Below are 18997 nucleotides of genomic sequence, written 5' to 3'. Positions count from 1 at the left end.
TAACAGCTCATGGGAGTTTAAAACTTGCTTAAACTAAATAGCATGTTTAATGCTGGAGTAGTGTTTTCAAAACAATACATATAGATAGAAATTGCCTGAATGGAAAAACTGTGGAGTAATTGCTAAAGAAATATTCTATTTATAAGAAGGAAGTGTACAGGTTAGCATCCCTCTCGTCTAAGTTATGATTTAAATTCAAAGACCTAAAGCTTTGTCATTTTGTGGAAGCATGAGAAAATTGTAACAACGTGTTTAATCCAAACTTCAGTACAGAATCCTCATGGGATTTAAAAAGAAACGGGGAAGGTTTCTAAAGTAAGAACACTTCATTAGTTATGTCTTTACCCCCTTCTCCCCTTCCTTTAGTGTAAAGTTTTTAGTAGAATTTCAGATTAAGTTCCAAATCCATTCTTCTAATTTATTGTTCTTCATTGACGACACTTACAAAATACTTTCCCCTCACTGCCGACACATCTATGCTTGGCTAGCCATGGGACTCCTAATGCTCTGAAAGTGAAAAAGTTTTATTTTCGATGCAGATCTCGCCTCAGTAGTTTACGTGTCAAAACATGAATAACTTTGCACCTTTTGAAAGAATGTCACTTTTGTAACTTGATTAAACACTGTATATAAGATAACTGTGTTAGTATATGTTAATACAGCTATGTAGAGAAACCATCTAGAAAGAAATTATAATAAATACTTAATACCCTTTGGGCCTCTAGATGGTGACAGAGAGATTTTTGTGAGACTTTTGTACAGGGGGCAGCTGTCTGGTAGGGCAAGGGGAGGCCTGGAGATGACCCTGGCTTTGTTCAGCCAGGTCCGGGTCTGGGCTTGGTTTTCACCGCTGTGCCTCTTAGACGAAGATGACTTACACCGGAGCTTCGAACACCTCCCGCCCCGCCATCGGAGCTTTTTGTCCCCAACCGCGGGTGGCCTCGGTCCCTTAGCAGCCCGTTGCCCTGTGGTACGCTGGGGCTGAGAAGCATGAGGCGATGGCAGCGATGGCGAGGGACGTGCGGTGTGGAAGTGGGGTTGGAAAGCTGCGGCTACGGGAGCCCTCCCGGTGCGGGGGCCTGGCCCTGGCCCGACGGTGGAGGGTCCGGGCGTTAGCTGGATTTGGAGAGCGAGGGGGCTTGTGCTGGAAAAGGTGGTGGAAGGGAAAAACAACCGTCGCTGTGTGGCATCTGCGTTTGTGTCTTCGAGGCGACGTCATATGGTGAACTGGGAGCAGCGTGCTCAGACATCTGGCGTTCATGTAATTATCGGTCCCCAGGTTAATGCGGACTGGAAGCACGTACCCTAAATTAACCCAGGAACACCAGAACTGATCAGCAGCCTCTATTCCGCTTTAATAATGAAAAACTATTTTTAAAAATGCTGTTTTTTAAAAACAGGACAAAGACTTGGGGGGGTGGGGGGGGAGGCAGCTGCTCTCCTCCCTCCTCCTTGCTGGGCCCCACGGAGCGGGCCGGCCCCGCCGTGCACCGGCACCGGGTGGAGGTCTTCCCGCCTGGCGCCTTCCCTCACGACCACCGGGGCTCTCCCCCGCCGGCGGCGGCGGCGGCGGGCAGCAGCCAGCAGCCAGGCGCTTCGGGGAAACCGGGTTTCTTTCTGTGTCACGTCTGACAACCCTCGCTGCCCCTCTCCGCGGCCGGCCCCGGTCTGGGCAGGCCCTCGGAGGCGGTCGACGCCGGTCCGGAGAGGAGCCGGGACGGGGGGGCACCGCCATGTTCCGCCGCCGTGACACAGCAGGGCGCCTCGCACCGCCGCCGCTTGACTGACAGCCTCGCCGTCCAACCGCGCTCGGCCGCGGAGCGGGGGAGGCGACCGTGCCGCCTTGCTCCGCCCGGCGGTGGGCGGGCTTCCGGCGCGCTGGGCAGGAAGAACCGGGCGGCGCAGGGCCTGCGGGCAGCGGCGGCGGCGGCAGGTACCGGTAGCGGCGGGGCGAGGCGGGCCCGGTGCCTCCGCGGCTCCCGGCGGCCCGGCCCGCCGCCTGCCTCGGCGCTCGCTGGGGGCCGGCCCGCGCGGGGAGAGCGGGGTCTGCTGCCGGGGGAGGCCCTGGGGAGGAGGGGAGGGGGGGGGGGAGGACGGACGGACGCGGCCCAGCGGCCTCGGGGCGGGGGGGGGCCCGGCTGGAGATCGCGGCCTCCGGGCGGGAGGCGGCGGCGGCGGAGGCCGCGGGCGGCCTGGGCCGGGCCGGGCCGGGCCGGGCCGGGCCGTGGTGCCGGCCTGCCCCCGCGGCCCGGCGTGCCGGCAGCCCCGCTCCGCTCCCGGCTTAGCGTGAGGGGCTGGGGCCGGTCATCCCCCGCGGCGGTGCCGGGTGTGAGCGGCCGGTACCGGCGGGTGCGCTCGGATCGGCCGGCGCCGGGTGGAGGGGGACGGACGGGACGCGGTTTAAGCGGTAGTGCGAGCTTGGAAACAACTGCCAAGTCATGCAGGCCGAGCGGTGTCCCGGCATTAACGGCCCGGCCCGGCCCGCGGGGCCGGTGAGTGCTTTCCTCGGGAGAGGGGAGGGTGCCGCGGGGAGGTCACCCGTGCGAGAGTGCGGTGGCACCCGGCAGCCTGCGGTTCTCTGCCGGCAGGCTGAAGCGGGAGTCCCAAGACCGGCGTTCGAGCAGGGCTTCTGGTAATTAAAACGTCCCCGATCCTGTGAACCGCGATAGGAACCGAAGAAGGAAGCGGCAGGGGGACGGTGGTTCCGTTTTCCAGGACCTTAGCAGATGATAGGCTCCTCTTTATTAGGGGAGATCTGCGGAGCATCCCGTCTTCATCCTGGGTTCCGCTTTAGCTCTCATGGATTGCCCTGAAATCCTGCAGGCAGCGAGACAGATTCCTTTTGTGGAGCTCACTGGATAGAGATTGAAATTTGATATCGAGAAGAGAGAATATGGGAAGGTTTCTCACCACATCTGCTGCTCTCTCTCGTTCCAGGATGTCTTCGGGCGCGTTATTTCCAAGCCTGGTGCCAGGCTCCCGTGGCTCTTCGAGCAAATACCTGGTGGAATTTCGGGCAGGGAAGATGTCCCTGAAAGGCAGCACTGTAACCCCAGACAAGAGAAAAGGCCTCGTGTACATCCAGCAAACTGACGATTCCCTCATTCACTTCTGCTGGAAGGACAGGACTTCGGGCAATGTTGAAGATGTGAGTACGGTTTTGTGTTTCAGTGCTGAGGCGTTAAGTTGCGGTCTGTCTTGTCTTTGTTCCGCTGGCGCTGCTGGAGGAGCTTCTCCAAGACAAATTAGGATGAGAACGCCACTGCGGCCTGACAGACCTGTGCTTTCAAATCCTCTCCGCTCTGAGGAGCAGATGGAGGAAGGTTTGGGGAGGAGGGCAGAGGTTTTGGGGAGGCTAAAAGGAATATCCAGGTATTTTCTCACACGCTTGTTCCTGCTGCCCCGTTTTACAGGATTTGATTATTTTTCCTGACGACTGTGAATTCAAGAGGGTACCTCAGTGCACTACCGGCCGTGTGTATGTATTGAAGTTCAAGGCAGGATCAAAACGACTCTTCTTCTGGATGCAGGTTTGTGGGAGGTCAATCACAAAAGGTCTTGGAACAAAATACTTCCAGTTTGACTCGTACCAAGAGCAACTTTCTTGCAGGAGCCGAAGACGGACAAGGACGAAGAACACTGCCGTAAAGTGAACGAGTATCTCAACAATCCACCAATGCCTGGTGCTTTGGGTGGAAATGCAAGCGGAGGCCACGAGCTCTCGGCATTAGGAGGTACAGTCCATTCTCTGCTCCTTCATGTGAGAGGCTTTTTTTTAAAAAATCTATTTTTGGAATAAGCACTTATAGTTCCCTAGGAAGAAATTCCTGATGGCTGTGGAGGGTGAGTTGGGGATGATGTTAATACCAGAAGTGTAAACATGCTCCCAGCAAAATAAACTGTGCTGTTACAATAGGTGCAGGCTGAAAGCTAAGACTGCCAGAAGAAATCTCTCTTTGTTTCCAGTAGATTCTCTGGAGTCTTACCTCTTTATGAAGCCAAGTTGCATTTATCTTTTATGAGCATCATGAATCAGTAAACACTTGAAACTGTTTTTTCCATACAGAATGTGATGCCAATTAATCTCCTGCTGTTTGAGCCGGAGTGCTGTGAAAAAAACCTATGTGAATATGTTGTGTTTCAGAATGTTTTTGTTTTTAGGTGAGGGTGGCTTGCAAAGCCTTCTTGGAAACATGAGCCATAACCAGCTCATGCAGCTGATCGGACCAACGGGCTTAGGAGGACTTGGTAAAATGCTTTAATATATTTATGCCAAAATGGTATTTTCTCCTGCCAGGTTAAATCTTACCTGACAATATTTTCAAGTAGTGCTATTGATTTGAATAGCGCTTCTTTCACGTGAGAAAGCAAGGCCCTGCCTCCAAGATGAGCTAAGGGGCAAAAAAAGGATGCAGGAAACGAAGGGTACCAGATTCTACACGGCACTCATCTTAGGGCTTGGTCTGCAAGGAATGTCGGTTCTGCTCCTTGCTCCACTGAATCTTCTGCTTTTTTTTTTTCCCCTCCTTTTTTCTACCCCTCCTCTTCCTCCTAAATATTCACTGGAGCAGGGACTGAAAACCAGGGATTCGTTCCTGGTGAATGTCCCAGTTACTAAGCTGTGGAGTTGCTCGTGTTGTCTCTGGTCCAGTGAATATTTGTGTGCAGAGTAGAAAGAGTTCAAGAGGAAGGTTGGAGCGTACCCACCCCACAGCACTCTCTAGTCAGAGCAGTAAGGCTCAGGTTAGGGCTTTCTCTCCTGGGCCACGCTGGGGAGAGCTTGAATCGCCACGCTGTTTTTCGGAAGGGGATGAGAGGTGTCTTGGAGTCCCTGCTGTGGTCTGTTCTTAACGCTGTTCATGCTCCAAGCCCAATAGAGCATTTTCTGAGCGGTCAGACCCTCGAGTGGAAGTAGGCAAAGGAATGCTTGGCAGGTGGCAGTGACTAAGGTTCTGTGCTTAAGCTCCAAAGTCCATTTTCGCGGATCTAGCTCGCGTCTTTTTAGCTTCAGATGCAAATCTCCTGTTGCTGGGATGTTCAGATGCAAATCTCTTGTTACTGTTGGAAGATTCTGGCTTTTTAGGATGTGTTTGGAAAAGATCTTCCTTCTTGAAGCTTCACGTGACTCCTGAGACTGTCTTCCTCTTCTTCTCAACACTTTTTCTCAGCAGCTCTTCTTTCTTTGCCTTTACATCTAGCCATAAGACAGCTTGTCATGAAGCTCACTACTGTAACGCAAAGAAAACCATCTGCTTGCCTGCAAATGGTGGTTGTGGTGAATCTGTGTTGATCTCTTCCCCCAGTAGCGTCTTGTTCTTTTGCATCTGGTTTGCATCTCTCTTGGGACTCTGTCTTTATTGCAGAGCTCCTGCAACAAGGGAGCTTTCTTGCTCCTGGATAAACTTTCCTAGCAAGGACAGACAGAGTAGAGTAGCGTGTGGTACAGCCCGGTTAGCTTCACGCTGCCATTCCTGCTGCTGGGGAAGCTCTGTGATTAGTGAACAGAAGTGTTACGGGCGTGGATCCATAGGAGTGGGCTCTATACAAAGGAGGGAGCTGGTGGCTGGTGCTTGCTCTGACCTCCAGTGGTTTGCAGCTTTGGTTAATCACGTGTTTGCTAATGGAGCACTGTCGTTCTGTCATCTGCTTGCAGGTGGTTACCAAAAGGTGGGTGATGAATGCAGGTGCTTGTGTAGGGATGTGTATCTAATTAAACGTGGTACAAGAAACCACTGGATGGGAAGCGTGTGGTAAATGGAGCGTTTCGCTAGTGTGGCTCAAAGGAATTGTAGGGGGACAATCAGTCACTGGCTGCTCCAGTGGACCTAGAAGCCAGGCCTTTCCCCAGCTGCTCTTAGCTGATGTTCTTGATGCTGTGATAAGTCCTTGGTGGTTGGGATGTGAGGATGAAGGAGGCCGATTCTGATTTCTTTTGCATATGGTGGTTGGCTGAAAGGCCGAGTGTTGGTTTCCTGCTGCGTTTCCTGATCGCTGCTCTACTGGGAGTGCTTTGTTTGTGCGCGGGGTTGTCCTTACTTTGCCTATGAAGCGTTTAAGGACTCAGCTGATTCTGCTGCTGCATCTCCGCGTTAGGTTTGAAGCCGCAAACCCCAGGTGTATGGGGAGATGGTGGTGGTGACTCAAAGGCTGACTCTGTAATCTTCTGCTGAGGGCCTTGGCTTTAGAGAAAAGTTGGATTTTGGGGAACCAGTAGATAGAAGAGAGGGCTGTGTTACAGCGATCGTGTATGGACGGCACAAACCTTGTGTACATCTAGAAATTGAGTCATTTCTAAAAGACGTGCAACTCTCTAAGGCAGTTTTTTAATAGGGATGCAAGATCAGAAAACGAGAGCTGTTAATTTATAGAAAGGGGGGGGGGTTGGTCTGGGCTCTTTCACCCCCTCCTCCTTTATTTTAGCAAATAAAACCTTTCAGGTACAAGAGTGACCTCTCTAGAGCAGAGAGGTGCAAAAAACCTGAAGAAATAAATTTCTAAACCTGTTCTTCTTTTATGTTTACGGAAGGTGGGCTGGGTGCACTGACGGGTCCTGGGCTGGCCAGTCTGCTTGGAAGTGGGGGACCCCCGACCAGCAGTTCATCATCAAGGTAGGACGCCTGTCTGGTTTGGGTTTGTCATAGTTTTGTAACGTAAAGTTGCCACCTCTGTGGGAGGAATCGTGGCCTACTGAACAGGAAATATGATGGGAATTAAGACTGCTTATTATCTCTCTAAAATGAGGTGGGAGCTCTTCGCGTTGTAAGGGCTTGAAAAGAAGCTTTTCAGAATACAAGAGGCAAAGCTGTGTTTTCAGGGAATTAATTATACTAATTATCTTCTCCAGCTCTCGCAGCCAATCAGCTGCTGTGACGCCATCTTCCACGACTTCTTCTACACGTGTAACGCCTGCCCCGTCTGTTCCTGCGGCTGCGTCTGTGACCAGTCCAAGCCCGGTACCAAGTTCGGGTAATGGAACCAGCTCAGCCACAAGCCCAACCCAGCCCATTCAATTGAGTGACCTTCAGAACATTTTAGCTACTATGAATGTGCCATCTGGAGCAGGAGGACAGCAAGGTAACGGTGTTCTGACCAGACAGCTGTTGGATCCAGGAGTCCTTTGGAGCTGTTTTACTGTCCTGTCCTGTTCCAAATTGGTTTGAAAGGTCTCTTAGATTTTTTGGGGGGGCTTCTTTTTTTCATTTGAATGCGGTTCTTGGCTGCTTCAAGAGTCTTATTCTCACTCCAAAACTGAGGGAGGGAGAAAGAATGCTAGCAGTGTGCTAACTATGTTTCAGTACTCCTCGGACTAGATCATTTGGTTTACGTGACAAAAACACGGGGTTTTGCGCATAGTCTTAACACCCAATCCTTTATTTTCTTCCTAGTTGACCTGGCAACTGTTCTGACACCCGAGATAATGGCTCCCATCCTGGCCAACGCTGAAGTTCAAGAACGGTTGATGCCTTACCTTCCCTCAGGGGAATCTCTGCCGCAGACTGCAGAAGAGATTCAGAATACCCTGACGTCTCCTCAGTTTCAGCAGGTAGATGCCTAGCTGTCATGGGAAGTGCAGTTCTCCTTCCCTCCTCCCCCACGTGGCATGATTTGCCTTGCCCTGCTTTTTCAGGTTCCTGACACTGTTCAGAGTAGGAAGTTGCTTAGTAGAAGTGGGAAGGAGGAGGAACATGGTTTAATGGAGCACTAGTTCTTCCTTCCTGCAGTCACCTGAGGGCAGATCGGAATGCGTTTTGCTCTTTTTTTTCTTTTTTCTTTTGGAATTGGGCTTTACCTTTCTCTTTATTACAGATGCTCTCTGGCAAATGACAGGAGTAGTAGCAAATTTGTTATTACCCATCAGAGAGTGGCTTGTCAGCAGTCTCCTTAAAGATCAAGTGACTAAACATATGGAAGAGAACAGATGCTGATGTTGACAGCACTACATCCCTTGTTCCTCTTGAAACACTAGTACTTAATTCCAGGAGTGTCTGTGGATGATTAAAGCTGGAGTGTTACAGGCCAATTTGAACTAGTTACACTGATTGATTTTATATTTGTCAATTTGCAAAATTTCAGTGGCTAAGATGACTTTTTAGTTTAAACTACAGCAGCTCTTTTGTGCAGGCAAGACTCGGAAGCAAGGGGTGTTTTTAATTGGTGATAAGAGTATCTGCATCTAGATAAAAGTTTTAAGTTATTGTCCATGCAGTAAACCAACTGGAGGTTATGTCACTGTGGTTTGGTGTGTTGCTCAGTCTAGCAGGCTTACCAGTTTGTGCTTACTGGCATCTAGCTGGTTAAGAGCAGACATTGTTCCCGATGGCAGAATCTGCACAGGGCCTGTGGTGTAGTGGCATTTTGAAGCCAGCCCACAGTGCAGTAGTTGATACAGGAGAGCGGCTGCTCCCAGGCTGGCTGTACGGTCACCGTGCCGGAACAGCACTGCTCTCCTCACGCGGGTATCGCACAGTAGCCACCTGATGCTGGAGAAACGTGATGCAAACATTTTTTTTTTTTTGACGCTGTTGACTCCGATTCACAGGCATTGAGCATGTTCAGTGCTGCCTTAGCTTCAGGACAGCTTGGCCCACTAATGAGTCAGTTTGGCTTACCCGCAGAGGCAGTAGATGCAGCAAATAAAGGAGGTAAGTATTGGTGCTGTTGGGAAAACGATGAAGTGGTTTGTTGGGGGTTGTTTTTTTTTTTTGTGTGTGCCATTGAATATGGAATGTAACGATTAGCTGCTGAGTAACTGTCAGTAGCTGATTCTTGCACTGTTCTTTTTTACGATGAAAAGGCGACTGCCTCAGGTGTTGTCCAGCAGACACAGCGTGATGTCATATGTGCATTTAGAGAAGTCGGGGTTCTGCAAAGAGATGTGCTGAGCAGCCTTTGCATTGTTTCTTGGTAGAGATGCCAAAGGCTCTGGAGATGTCGTAGTGTCCTTGTTCAGGAATGCCTTTTTTGTGGGAGTCTTTAAAGAGTCATTTCAAATAAGTAAGTGCACAGCTGTGGCCTGTAGCACTGGGGGGAGGGGGTATCTGTTTTCCCTGATGAGCTTTTAGCATCCATTCCATGACTGAAGTAATTCTGGTCTTAGGCTGCCTGCACACAGAGTTAAAGAGCAGAAAACGCTGGCTGTGTCAGGGAGATCCCAATGGGTGTTATAAAGGAGTGTTAAAATTTTCTTCCTTGCTAACAGATTCTTACTAAAGTAACTGTTTATTTTCCATGTAATGAAGCTTAACCTCATGTGGACAATGAACACCATCCCAGAAAGAGCAAAGTTAAATAACTAATGTGTTTAACTTCTAGATGTAGAAGCATTTGCCAAAGCAATGCAGAACAGCGTCAAGTCAGACCAAAAGGAAGGAGACTCTAAGGACAAGAAAGACGAAGAGGAAGATATGAGTTTAGATTAAGTTATTTGCTCCTCCTTACAGATATTCCTAGATACTAACTTAAGCAACTGCAGTAGGATTACTAACTTCATATTATGCTTATATAAATCTACAAATAAAGAAAATTCCTTTATCTGCCATACTGTTCTTTCTCAGTCTATTTAACATGCACTTAAGCAGTACTTGTTCTTTATGTTCAGTGGAGTTGCTTACTGTTCAGTTTTGATGCTTTTGATATCAGGCTAGACTAATTTTTCTGATCTCCTTGTGATAAAAGGGTTGAGCCCATGATTATAGGAGTAGCGAGCATCTCAAGGACACACTGCTGACTGCCATCCCATTTTGGGCCTACCGGGTTGCGATCTGCAGGGCTGCCAGCTCACCCAGTCATTGTCCTACATGTACTGCTGCAAGGGTTGTCCTGTCCTGGGTGCAGGACTTCACCTTTGAACACGAGGAGGTTTACCATCATGAACACCCAAGTGCTACCGCTGCTGCAGCTGCCGTACTAGGAGGGAGCTGCCTATGGCAAATACAGCTCTAAGGTCCCTATTGTGCCACGACCCAAGGCGGTGATTTATTCCTCTTCCAGTTCTACGTCAGCCTCATACTTGCTCTTCACGAGTAAAATGAAAGAGAGTAACATAAAACTTTATTCGACTCCAAAGTATGTACCAGTGATTTACAAAGGCCACCTTTAATACTACAACTTAAAAACAGGTCATAATTACATTTGTTTAAGATGGACATGTTAAAAACCCATTTTACAATATTTACCCCTCATAAAAAAACCACAATATAATGATATAAGTTATAAGTCCATTTCAGAAGCAAGATTTTGTCCCCAAGTGGCTAGATATATATACACACAAATATGTAAATGACGTGTAAGTGCACAAGTGAACTAGGTGTCTTGGGAGAAAAAGGTTTTTTTCAAGTGAAGACTGCACTACAAGAGGCATGAGTGAGGCTGGACAGGAGAAGGCAAGGGCTGGCAGGGTGGGTGAGGGCTGAGTGACACCTCCCACACCCAGCCAGACTCAGAGGTAACCTTTCTTTATTACTCCCTTTCAAGCAACAGTTTCTTGCTTCATGCAACAGGACTTTTGTCAGTGTATCTACCAGCGCTGAATGCAACTGCAGAGAGTCAGAGTGGTATTTGTGTCTTTCTGCTTGCCCTCAGCAGTTCTCCCAGCCTATTTTGTTCTTTTTTTTTTTTTATTCTTATAAATTAATCTGATAAGATGCTAATTCTGTGAACAGAATTTTGTCCGAGTTCCCCCTTGCAGCGCTCTTTGCGTAGCAGTGGCAGGTGAACTGAGACTGCCCTTGGGGGGAGGTTAAATGCGTCCTTGCTTATAAAAACACAAAAGTGATGGAATTAATCCAGTTTGTCCTAATTGCATTTATTATAAAACAGAAACTGCCTACAGCCTTTAGCAGAAGACAGTCTGTGACTGTTATTAATAGCCTCGGTGTTCGTGAACTAAATCTATGTGCGTTGTAAGTGTGGGGTAAAGGGAACAGGATTTAGGTAGGACATGATGTACGGCTGCTGTCTGCTTCAGCCCACGCTCCACAGAGGACAGTTGCTCTTACCACAAGGCACATGGCAGCGTCGAGTCCTGTTGCAGATGCTTGACCACCGGGGAAGGACTCCGACCTGTCTCCACATCCTGCTCCAACTTTTTGGTTGTATTTGTGAAAGATGTCCCCAAAGTGCCCCCTTCTGCTTCACCTTCCTCCCGTGCCCTCCTTTCCCTTGGATTTGTGGCCCCACTCTGGTTTTGGCCCCAGACTTGCACCTGCAGTCACTGGAGATCAAGTATGTTTGATCGCAGTTAATGTTATCGAGTAGGTGACGTCTGGGGCCCTGGGAGCAGTGCAGCTTTCTGTCGGTTCAGGCTGTACACAGAGGTGCACTTACTTACAGCACAGGGCAACCCTTGAGGCCAACGGAGCCCCTGACAGTCCTGGCCCACGGCAGGTCCATGTGGCTCCGGTTAATCACCAGGTTCCTTATACAGCCCGTGTAATGAGGGAGGGGAGGTAATGGTGACACTGTGCTGGCCTTGTCTGTCTCTGCAAAAGGAACAAGTAAAAGCAAGCATTAGTCTGGCTAATAACAGGGCAGGGGATTAAGTACCTCTCACTTGCACTAGGAATAGTATCTCTTGGCTTTAGGGTATTTTGTTCTGGAGCGTGTCTTTCCCAACTCACCTGGCAGCCCTCCCACGTAGAAGGTCACCCTTGCGCTGGGTGCAGGAGCCTGGCTGGGTCCCACTGTGTAGTTGCCTTCTGTGTCCACATCAATCTGGATTATGTTTTTCCACTTGGTAACTTCGAAAGAAAACAACAGTCAGTGCTGCTTCCCTACCCACAGAGCAAGTCCACCTCCACCCTCGGGCCCAGACCAGTGCTGGAGCAGAGCAAAACTACTGGGAGGGTCAGAGGACCTGGCCTGGCTCTTGGGAAACACCCGGAGTCTGCACAGCCTCCCCAAAATCTGTCCTGCAGCCACCCAGAAAGCACCGTGTCTTGCCCTAGCGAAGAGGACTGCCCTCTCCCAGTGAGGCAGGATGGCACATGCTGAGCATCAGGGGATCAGCTCAGACCGGCTCCAGTCACGGATGGGGAGGGGTCCTGTAGCTGAAAATGCAACAGGAGCACATGATGGCTCTCACCCAGTGCTGGGTCAAGCAAGATGAGGCCTTAAAATAGAGCTGTGCCAAGATGGGTGCTGTAGCTGTGACCCCCCCATCCCCAGAAAGGGCTTGATGCAAAACCTTAGCACTTGCTCAATGGCAACTACATTAAAGGCTGAGTTTTGCCTGTACAGGTGTGAATCCTGCAAATCACCGGTCCCAGCCGTGGGCTGTGAGCCCTTTGGACACACTCTGCACCAGAGCAAGTCAGGCTTTCACTTTCAGCAGGACATGACATCCCTGACCTCGCCGGCTGCTCCATGACCTGGGGAAAGACCCTGTCTCCTGTCCACCAGATCTGACAGCACTAACAAGATCAGGCAAGGACTCTTATTAATTAGGAAATTACTTAATAGAAGCTACAATCTCCCAAGTTAAGTGCATATAGGTGGGAGCTGGGGTTTAAGGAAGAGCCCCAGGCTTCCCCTAGGAGATGTGGGCTGAGCAGCAGGAGTGGAGCAGCGTCCCAGAGCCAAGTGCGGGCTTTCACCTCACCTGCAATAGTGTGCCACTGCCCGTCGCAGAGAGACGGGCACGTCACCGATGCGGAGAACTCATCAGCCCCAGTGTTCACTCTCACAGTGACCTGGTGTGTGAGACAAACGCATTAGAGCCCAGTGAGCTGAGTGGGATGGGCAGGAGACGGCCGCTGCCTCTGAAAACCTGTGGGGAAGCCACCCTCCCACTACCTTTGTCTCCTCCATGTACAGCAGGAGATGGTGGCTTCTCCTCGTGCCGACGTGGAAAATGAGGCCAGAGGTGCTGCGGGGACGGACCTCCAGTGTCACCTCCAAGTCCTGCTCAGTCACCACTACATCAGCTGGAAGAGAAATGCCACTGGTGAGGAGAGGAACAAGGGACCTCCCCCGAGATGTGTCCCTCCCAGTCCCGGGGCCGTGGGGTACCTAGGATGATGGACCCGCCATCCGCAGCGAAGAAGACCCCGCTCTCCAGTGCACCCTCATAGCACGGCGTCACCCCGAAGGTGCGTGAAGGGGGACCCAGGGGCCTCCCGTCCAGCTGTGGGTTCCTCAGGCAGCCGTCGAAGCTGGAGGCCGACACAACCTGCGGAGAAGCCATGGGAGTGAGCGCAGAGGGGCTAAAAACTGGCAGGCATGGCGTGATGCCATGGGACTGGGAACTGGCAGAGATAGACCGATGCTGTGGGACCACCAAGCCCTTACCGGTATGTCAGCCTTGGCTTTTCCAGCTGGGACCCCCCCTACATACAAGGGGGTTCGGGCCACAAAGAGCCCTGCAGTAGCCACTGCGGCATCCTGGGCTCGTAGCCCATCGATGACCAGCTGGGCTCGGCTCTGGTCTCTGCTGAAGAAGACCTGCAAGGACCAAAGGTCAGTGCCAGGGCTGGGGGCTTCCCAGGTCGGGAGGAGCCCCAGGGCTGTGCCCAGGGAAGGGAGACCTCAGCTCGGAGGTTCAGCCAGCCCTGGCTGTATTTTTGCTGTCCCCTTTGCTCCCATGGGACCGCGGGTGTCCCAGGTACAATTAGGAAGCAATGCCCAGAGCAGAGCTGCACCGAGCTAACCCCTGCAGGGGCACCTGGCACAGGGGGGGAGCGATGTGGCTCGGGGAGGTCCTGCTGAGCCCTGACCCTCCACTCACTGTGTGCCACTGCCGGTCACGATACTTGTCTTTGCTGCGGATGCGCAGCCGGCGCCCGCCGACATCCACCAAGAAGACAAAGCGCCCGTTGGAGACAAGGAGAGCCATAAAGGCACCCTGCTCGCCTGCCACGTAGAAGAGCAGCCCACTGGAGGAGTTCAGCTTCACCTCCAGGGAGAAGTGGGACCTGCAGGGACACGGGGAGGGGGTGATGGGAGCACCCTGCTCTCCCACAACTGCAAGGGACACCTGCCCTCCAAGCGATGGTCCCTGGGGCCAAGCTTGGGTGGGGTGGACACGGGATGAGCCTCACCTCTGCCCAAAGGAGGCTGGGATCTCCTCGAACTCCCAGCGACTGCTCGGGGTCCCCCCAAAGCGGAAGGTGCCCCTGGCTGCGCGGGGCTGTGGGTGCAGCTGGCAGAGCCTGTTCTGATCGTGGCGGCGGTCCTTCGAGGCAGGTTTGCCTGGCACCTACAGAAGATGCACCAAGGAATGGAGTGAGGGGAGCATCCCTGCGGGTGTCACGGGGCAGAGGTGGTTGGCGAGGGAGCAACAGTGGCATCTGAGGAGGACAGGGAGGAGGACGTGGGGAGTTTCAGCAGCAGCTGGTACCTTGTGTTTCCGCCTGTCCTTCTTTGGAGTGACTCTGAGCTGTTGTGGCTGCTCACCCAAGGGACAGCTCATAGTGACGTTGATGCTCTCCACATTCTGCTGCAGGTCCACCACCATCTGTGGCTCTGACATCCTACGTGCAGGGAGAAGAGGTCCCTGTCACCAGGCCAGCTAGGAGGTGGGAAGGGGCTGAGCCCTGCTCTCCAGAAGTGGCACAGAGATGCTCACCGCTTGACAAAGACATTCCCGATGCAGCCGGTGAGGTTGCTGAGGGCACCCGGCTCCGGTGAACCCCCAAGCTGGAAGAGCGGCCGCCCGTCCTGCCGTCGCTGCCGCCGGCCAGGCCCAGCGCCTGTCGCAGCGTCCTGACGTTCATCATCCACGTACAGCCGGACCCTGTGGGGGATGAGCAGCACGAGCTGAGCAGGTCCCCGCGGCTGTTGGCACCCCATCCACCATACACCACCAGGACACATACCCACGGGCATCGCTGTAGAAGGCCACATAGTGGGTCCTGTCATCTGCATAGGCATTTTCAGTGGTGACTTCGGTTTCCAGCAGGTTCAAGGCCAGCTGGCCCCTCTGGAGGGACACCCGGCACATCCCCTCCTGCAGAAACCATCACCTCATTGCTGCTCAGCAGCTGAACCCCCAAAGAAGGGCCCATTTCCTCACCACCCTCCAGGAGCTCAGGGTACAGATTTCACTGTGGATTCACCCTCTGGCCCCACCAAAATCCCCCACTTTCCCAAGCACCATCCTCAGAGCAGGAGCAGATGTTCCTGTCCTGCTGCTGGGATACCCAGGGGGGACTGCAGGTACCCACCTGGGTGGTGTGGTGGTAGAGCAGCCCCTCGCGCTGGCTCGTCCGGAAGCTGAAGCCGCTGTAGAAGTCCCGCAGCCCTGGCACGTCCTTCAGGGCCAGGGTCAGGTAGCCGTGGCCGTGGGCACTGACTGAGCGAGCGACCTGCGAGGGACACCATGGAGGTGAGGCGAGAGCCCAGCCCTGGCACTGCAGGGGTGCTGGCAGGGTAACTGAGATGCTCAGGTCCTCGCTGGGTCTGGCCAGTGCTATGGCCAGCCACGTGGAGCACCTTGCCACAACCCCCCTGCACCGAGGACCTGGGGGTTTTATGCTTGTTTCTATGTGAACAAGGGGAGATTGAGCTTGTCCTGCAGGTCCTGTGCTCCCTTTCCCTGACAGACCCTTTCCCCACCATGCTGGCCAGGCTGCCAGGGCTTGTGCTTACCAGGAGGTCTGAGGTGCACCCGTAGCTCACGCCGACGGTGCTCATGCGTTTCAGGTCAACGTATTTGCCGAGAGCCTTCAAGCCCTTCATGCAGCCCCGGATGGGGCCACCCGTGGGGAAGAGCGCTTTCAAGCTGCAGGAGAAGCAGGTGGTGTTACCAGGCCAGCCCAGCCCCAGGCAGGATCTGGCCCTGCAGCCCTTCAGAGTGCCTGGGAAGGACGTGTGATGGCCACGGGTATCTCCAGTGCCTCGGGCACAAGGCTGCTCCAAAACACCCAGCATGGCAAAGGAGGACTCAGTGACACCCACCAGCACCTCAGCCCTCACCAGAGATGGAGATGTCCCATCCTCAAAAGCTCACGGTGATGGGCAGGAAGAGAAAATCTTCCCCCCAGAGCTTCAGCAGGGCCCTGACAGCCCTGGATGTGGCTGGGAAAGGGGCAGGGCCACCACCAGGGACACTGGAGGGGAAGATGTGGACTGTCCCACCCCACCGCGGGCTGGACCCACCTGGGGGGCAGCGCTGCTGGGGGCACACCACCCAGGTAGTAGGAGACGGCATTCTCCAGGGAGTTCTCCTGCTCCACCATGAAGATGGTGAGGCGCTCCAGCCGCACCAGGATGCGCTTCTTGTTATTCATTTTGAGGAGAAAAATCTGGATCTGGAGACAGAGGAGAAAAATGATCTGCCAGCCTGGGGCAATTAGGTCCATCACAGAGAGCAGCAGGAGGTGTCCAGTTCGTGGCTTTAGCCAAAGAACTTCTTGCAGCTCCACCCCGCCAAAAAAATACACAAGGGTCCAGGTGTCCCCTCTACCCTCTGGATGAAGAGCCCTCCAAGCGAGCCGGGCAGGCAGCTGTTCCCCCTTACCGCTTTGTTTGTGGTGCTGCTGATGGTGAGGGAGGAGGAGTTGCTGCTGGGTTTTGCCACCTCCAGGCCGGTGCTGAAGTCATAGTAAAGCACCAGCTTCCCATCCCGGATGGCCAGACACAGGAACTGACCCTGGGAGAGGCAGAATGGACACTCAGCCCCACATCCTGGTGTCCAGTGTGCAGTCGTGGCACTGAGCCCAACCTGTCCTTTAGGACTGGTGGGAGCAGGTCCCACTGGCAGTGCCCTGACATGTTGTCAATGGTCCCGCTGCCATTGCCCTGACGCTGGAGCACAAGGATAGCACTGCAAGCTGGAAATGCTCCTTGCAGCGCTGCCTGCTCCAGTGAACCCTGGCCCAGCTTGGAGGGTCTGTGCTTGGGTGCTCTCCAAGTTCAGGGGAGTCCCTCCAGCACCAGAGAAGTGATCGCTGTGAGGTTTGGGTCCAGCTCTCTTGTGGCTTTTAACAATAGTGCAGAAATATTGCTCAAAGCAGCCCTGCCATCTCCAAAGCCCTCTTCTCACCAGTGTCCTGAACTGGGAATGCCTACAAGTGGGGCTGGAATTGTCCCATCCCAGCCGCTGAGGCACGAAGGCTCCCCAGGGGAGCAAGCACCTGCCTGGTTCTCCAAGAAGAAGAGGATGCCGTTGTAGGAGACCACCCGGATCTCCTGCTCGAAGCGCTTGGTCGTGCCAAACTGGCTCTCAAACTTGATCTCTGCGTAACCGGTGCCATCAAAGTAGGAGCCGTCAGTCAACCAGGGGTCTCCTGTGGACTTGGACCTGAGCCACACAAGAAGAGGCACAAGGCATCACTCCAAAGCCAGCTGCCACGCTCTGGGGCAGCTGAGGGTCAAGGTAAGTGCCGTGGACCAGAGCTGCCACCAGCCTGGGCACAGCGCCCTACCTTGCACAGGGCTTCTCAGCAGTGGTATCCAGCTGGAAGGTGCGTTCGAAGTTGTACAGGCTCACCACCTCCTCGTTCAGTGTGTCCAGCTCCAGGCACCCACGGTAGTTGGGATAGCGCAAAGTGGGAGGAGGCTGGGAATGAAACCGGACAGTTAGGGCAAGTTGATCCTGGTTTTCCAATGAAATCAAGGGTTTTCCCCTCCAAGAAGCTCCAAAGGTATCACTGAAACCCCCTAGAAAACCGAGCCTCCCTCCCTGCTGCCTGTCTCACCGTGAAGCTGGAAGGGTAGCCACCCACGTAGAAGACCACGTTGCGCGGGTCGAGGTTGAGCAGCCCCTGCTCCCCCTTGGCCACACTGTCTCCCTTGGTCTCGTGCACCGTCTGCCTCTCCACGATCACCGACATGTGCCCATACTGCAGGATCCTGCAGCAGGGAAGGGTGGTCAAGACAAGAGCAGACCCCGAAAGAGGAGCAAACCCTGCCCTCCCTGAGCAAAGAGCCTCCCCCACACAGCCCTACCAAAAAGGGGTGCATCTCCCACTGGGGACCCCCACAGCAGCAGTGCATTGAAAGGACTCAGCACTCATGTTATCAGCACTGCCACAAGGCTGAAAGGACCCTCCATGATGAGCTTCATCTTTCTTCTCCTGCAGGCACCCCCAGACCCTCCACGACCTGGTAAGACACCATCTCCCTGCTAGTTTTTTTTTGAGGTATCTCAGTGTTGATCATTTAGGGATGACTGGATGATGGAGTCCACAGCAACCCTGCGAGCCCAGGACCCATCTGGGCTTGGGCATAGCACTACCTACATCTGCTGCAGGGACAGTCTCCCGCTGAACTTCCTCAGGATGCATCCCATCAGTCTCCTACCTGTTGATGCTGATAGTAGCAAACTGCTCTCCAATATCCTCATCGATGGTTAGGGAGGCTGGCTCCTCATCGCCCAGTTTGTAGATCCACTGCACTTTGCGGTCCTTAAGCACAATGCCCAGGTAGTCTCCAGTGGCCTGAATGCAGGGAGAGACAGGGCCACACATGGGCATTTGAGACAGACGGGAGCGCCAAGTGATGCTCTCCCTGATGCTCCCAGGGCTGCACTGGCCAAGCACCCGCATTTGCACTGTTCTCCCCATCCAGGCTCACAGCTGCACCCAGAGCCTGTTCGTGTTCCCACAAAGACACTCAGGGAGCAGGAAAAGGGCGAGGGGCTGACGTCCAGGCGTGATCCCCCATTGATGCTACTAATATGGGCTCCTGCTGCCCTCCTCCTGCCCGCACAGCCCCGTCTCACCTCCCGGCTGCCCAGGTACAACACGAACCGCCCCTCCTCTGTCCCGTCCTGCCGTCGCTGCCGGCTCCTGGGCTCGGGGTTTTGGATGTAGAATTTCAGGGATGTATACGCTGCCAAATCCTGCAGGTTGCTGGGCATCCGGACCTGCACACCCGAGCTGCTGTTGAACTTCATGGGGACTTTAACCTGGAGAGAGAGAAGTCCAAACCCACGGCATTGAAACCACTGCTGCTGCCTCTCTTGTCACTGCCAGCTCTACCAAGTCAAAGCATTTTCTGAAGTCTTCCCATGAGAAAAGGACCCTGCCTGGTGGCCCCAGAGCTCTTCTAGATATCC

At 53.4% G+C, this 18997-nt stretch overlaps 2 protein-coding genes across 4 annotated transcripts in view; one reads left to right on the top strand and one right to left on the bottom strand.

Moving 5' to 3' along the window:
- Positions 1–1844: 1844 nt before the first annotated feature.
- On the top strand, positions 1845–9538 carry ADRM1 (ADRM1 26S proteasome ubiquitin receptor). Of its 2 annotated transcripts, XM_052786079.1 has the most exons (10): positions 1845–1933; positions 2938–3148; positions 3414–3530; positions 3611–3734; positions 4162–4248; positions 6527–6608; positions 6845–7074; positions 7386–7543; positions 8540–8642; positions 9313–9538. In XM_052786079.1, the coding sequence occupies exons 2-10, from the start codon at positions 2939–2941 to the stop codon at positions 9417–9419; spliced, it is 1218 nt and encodes a 405-aa protein (XP_052642039.1). In that variant the 5' UTR covers positions 1845–1933; position 2938; the 3' UTR covers positions 9420–9538. The 2 variants fall into 2 exon arrangements, with proteins under 2 accessions (XP_052642039.1, XP_052642029.1); XM_052786069.1 differs by lacking the exons at positions 1845–1933; positions 4162–4248.
- A 490-nt stretch (positions 9539–10028) lies between these two features.
- The window catches only part of LAMA5 (laminin subunit alpha 5), a 96923-nt gene continuing 87954 nt past the window's right edge, over positions 10029–18997 (bottom strand). For both annotated transcript variants that reach the window (XM_052786016.1, XM_052786008.1), the window contains exons 61-80: positions 18662–18847; positions 18241–18377; positions 17637–17790; positions 17364–17497; positions 17077–17239; positions 16457–16588; positions 16096–16247; positions 15586–15718; positions 15162–15302; positions 14814–14944; positions 14564–14731; positions 14336–14468; positions 14037–14194; positions 13724–13910; positions 13288–13440; positions 13009–13168; positions 12793–12923; positions 12599–12689; positions 11619–11738; positions 10029–11480 (exon numbers count right to left, since the gene is read on the bottom strand). In XM_052786016.1, coding sequence (XP_052641976.1) covers positions 11326–11480; positions 11619–11738; positions 12599–12689; positions 12793–12923; positions 13009–13168; positions 13288–13440; positions 13724–13910; positions 14037–14194; positions 14336–14468; positions 14564–14731; positions 14814–14944; positions 15162–15302; positions 15586–15718; positions 16096–16247; positions 16457–16588; positions 17077–17239; positions 17364–17497; positions 17637–17790; positions 18241–18377; positions 18662–18847 — 2919 coding nt within the window. In that variant the 3' untranslated portion in view covers positions 10029–11325. The remainder of the gene's footprint in view (positions 11481–11618; positions 11739–12598; positions 12690–12792; positions 12924–13008; positions 13169–13287; positions 13441–13723; positions 13911–14036; positions 14195–14335; positions 14469–14563; positions 14732–14813; positions 14945–15161; positions 15303–15585; positions 15719–16095; positions 16248–16456; positions 16589–17076; positions 17240–17363; positions 17498–17636; positions 17791–18240; positions 18378–18661; positions 18848–18997) is intronic.

This window comes from Harpia harpyja, chromosome 1 (assembly GCF_026419915.1).
Source record: "Harpia harpyja isolate bHarHar1 chromosome 1, bHarHar1 primary haplotype, whole genome shotgun sequence".
Lineage (NCBI taxonomy): Eukaryota > Metazoa > Chordata > Aves > Accipitriformes > Accipitridae > Harpia > Harpia harpyja.
The sequence above is the reverse complement of the archived record's forward strand: the minus strand, read 5'-3'. Positions and strand labels throughout refer to the sequence as shown.

Coding starts and splice junctions, on each gene's coding strand:
- ADRM1 (XM_052786079.1), top strand. CDS start 2,939: ATGTCTTCGGGCGCGTTATTTCCAAGCCTGGTGCCAGGCTCCCGTGGC. Junction 3,149..3,413: donor CTTCGGGCAATGTTGAAGAT/GTGAGTACGGTT, acceptor CCCGTTTTACAG/GATTTGATTATTTTTCCTGA. Junction 3,531..3,610: donor GACTCTTCTTCTGGATGCAG/GTTTGTGGGAGG, acceptor ACTTTCTTGCAG/GAGCCGAAGACGGACAAGGA.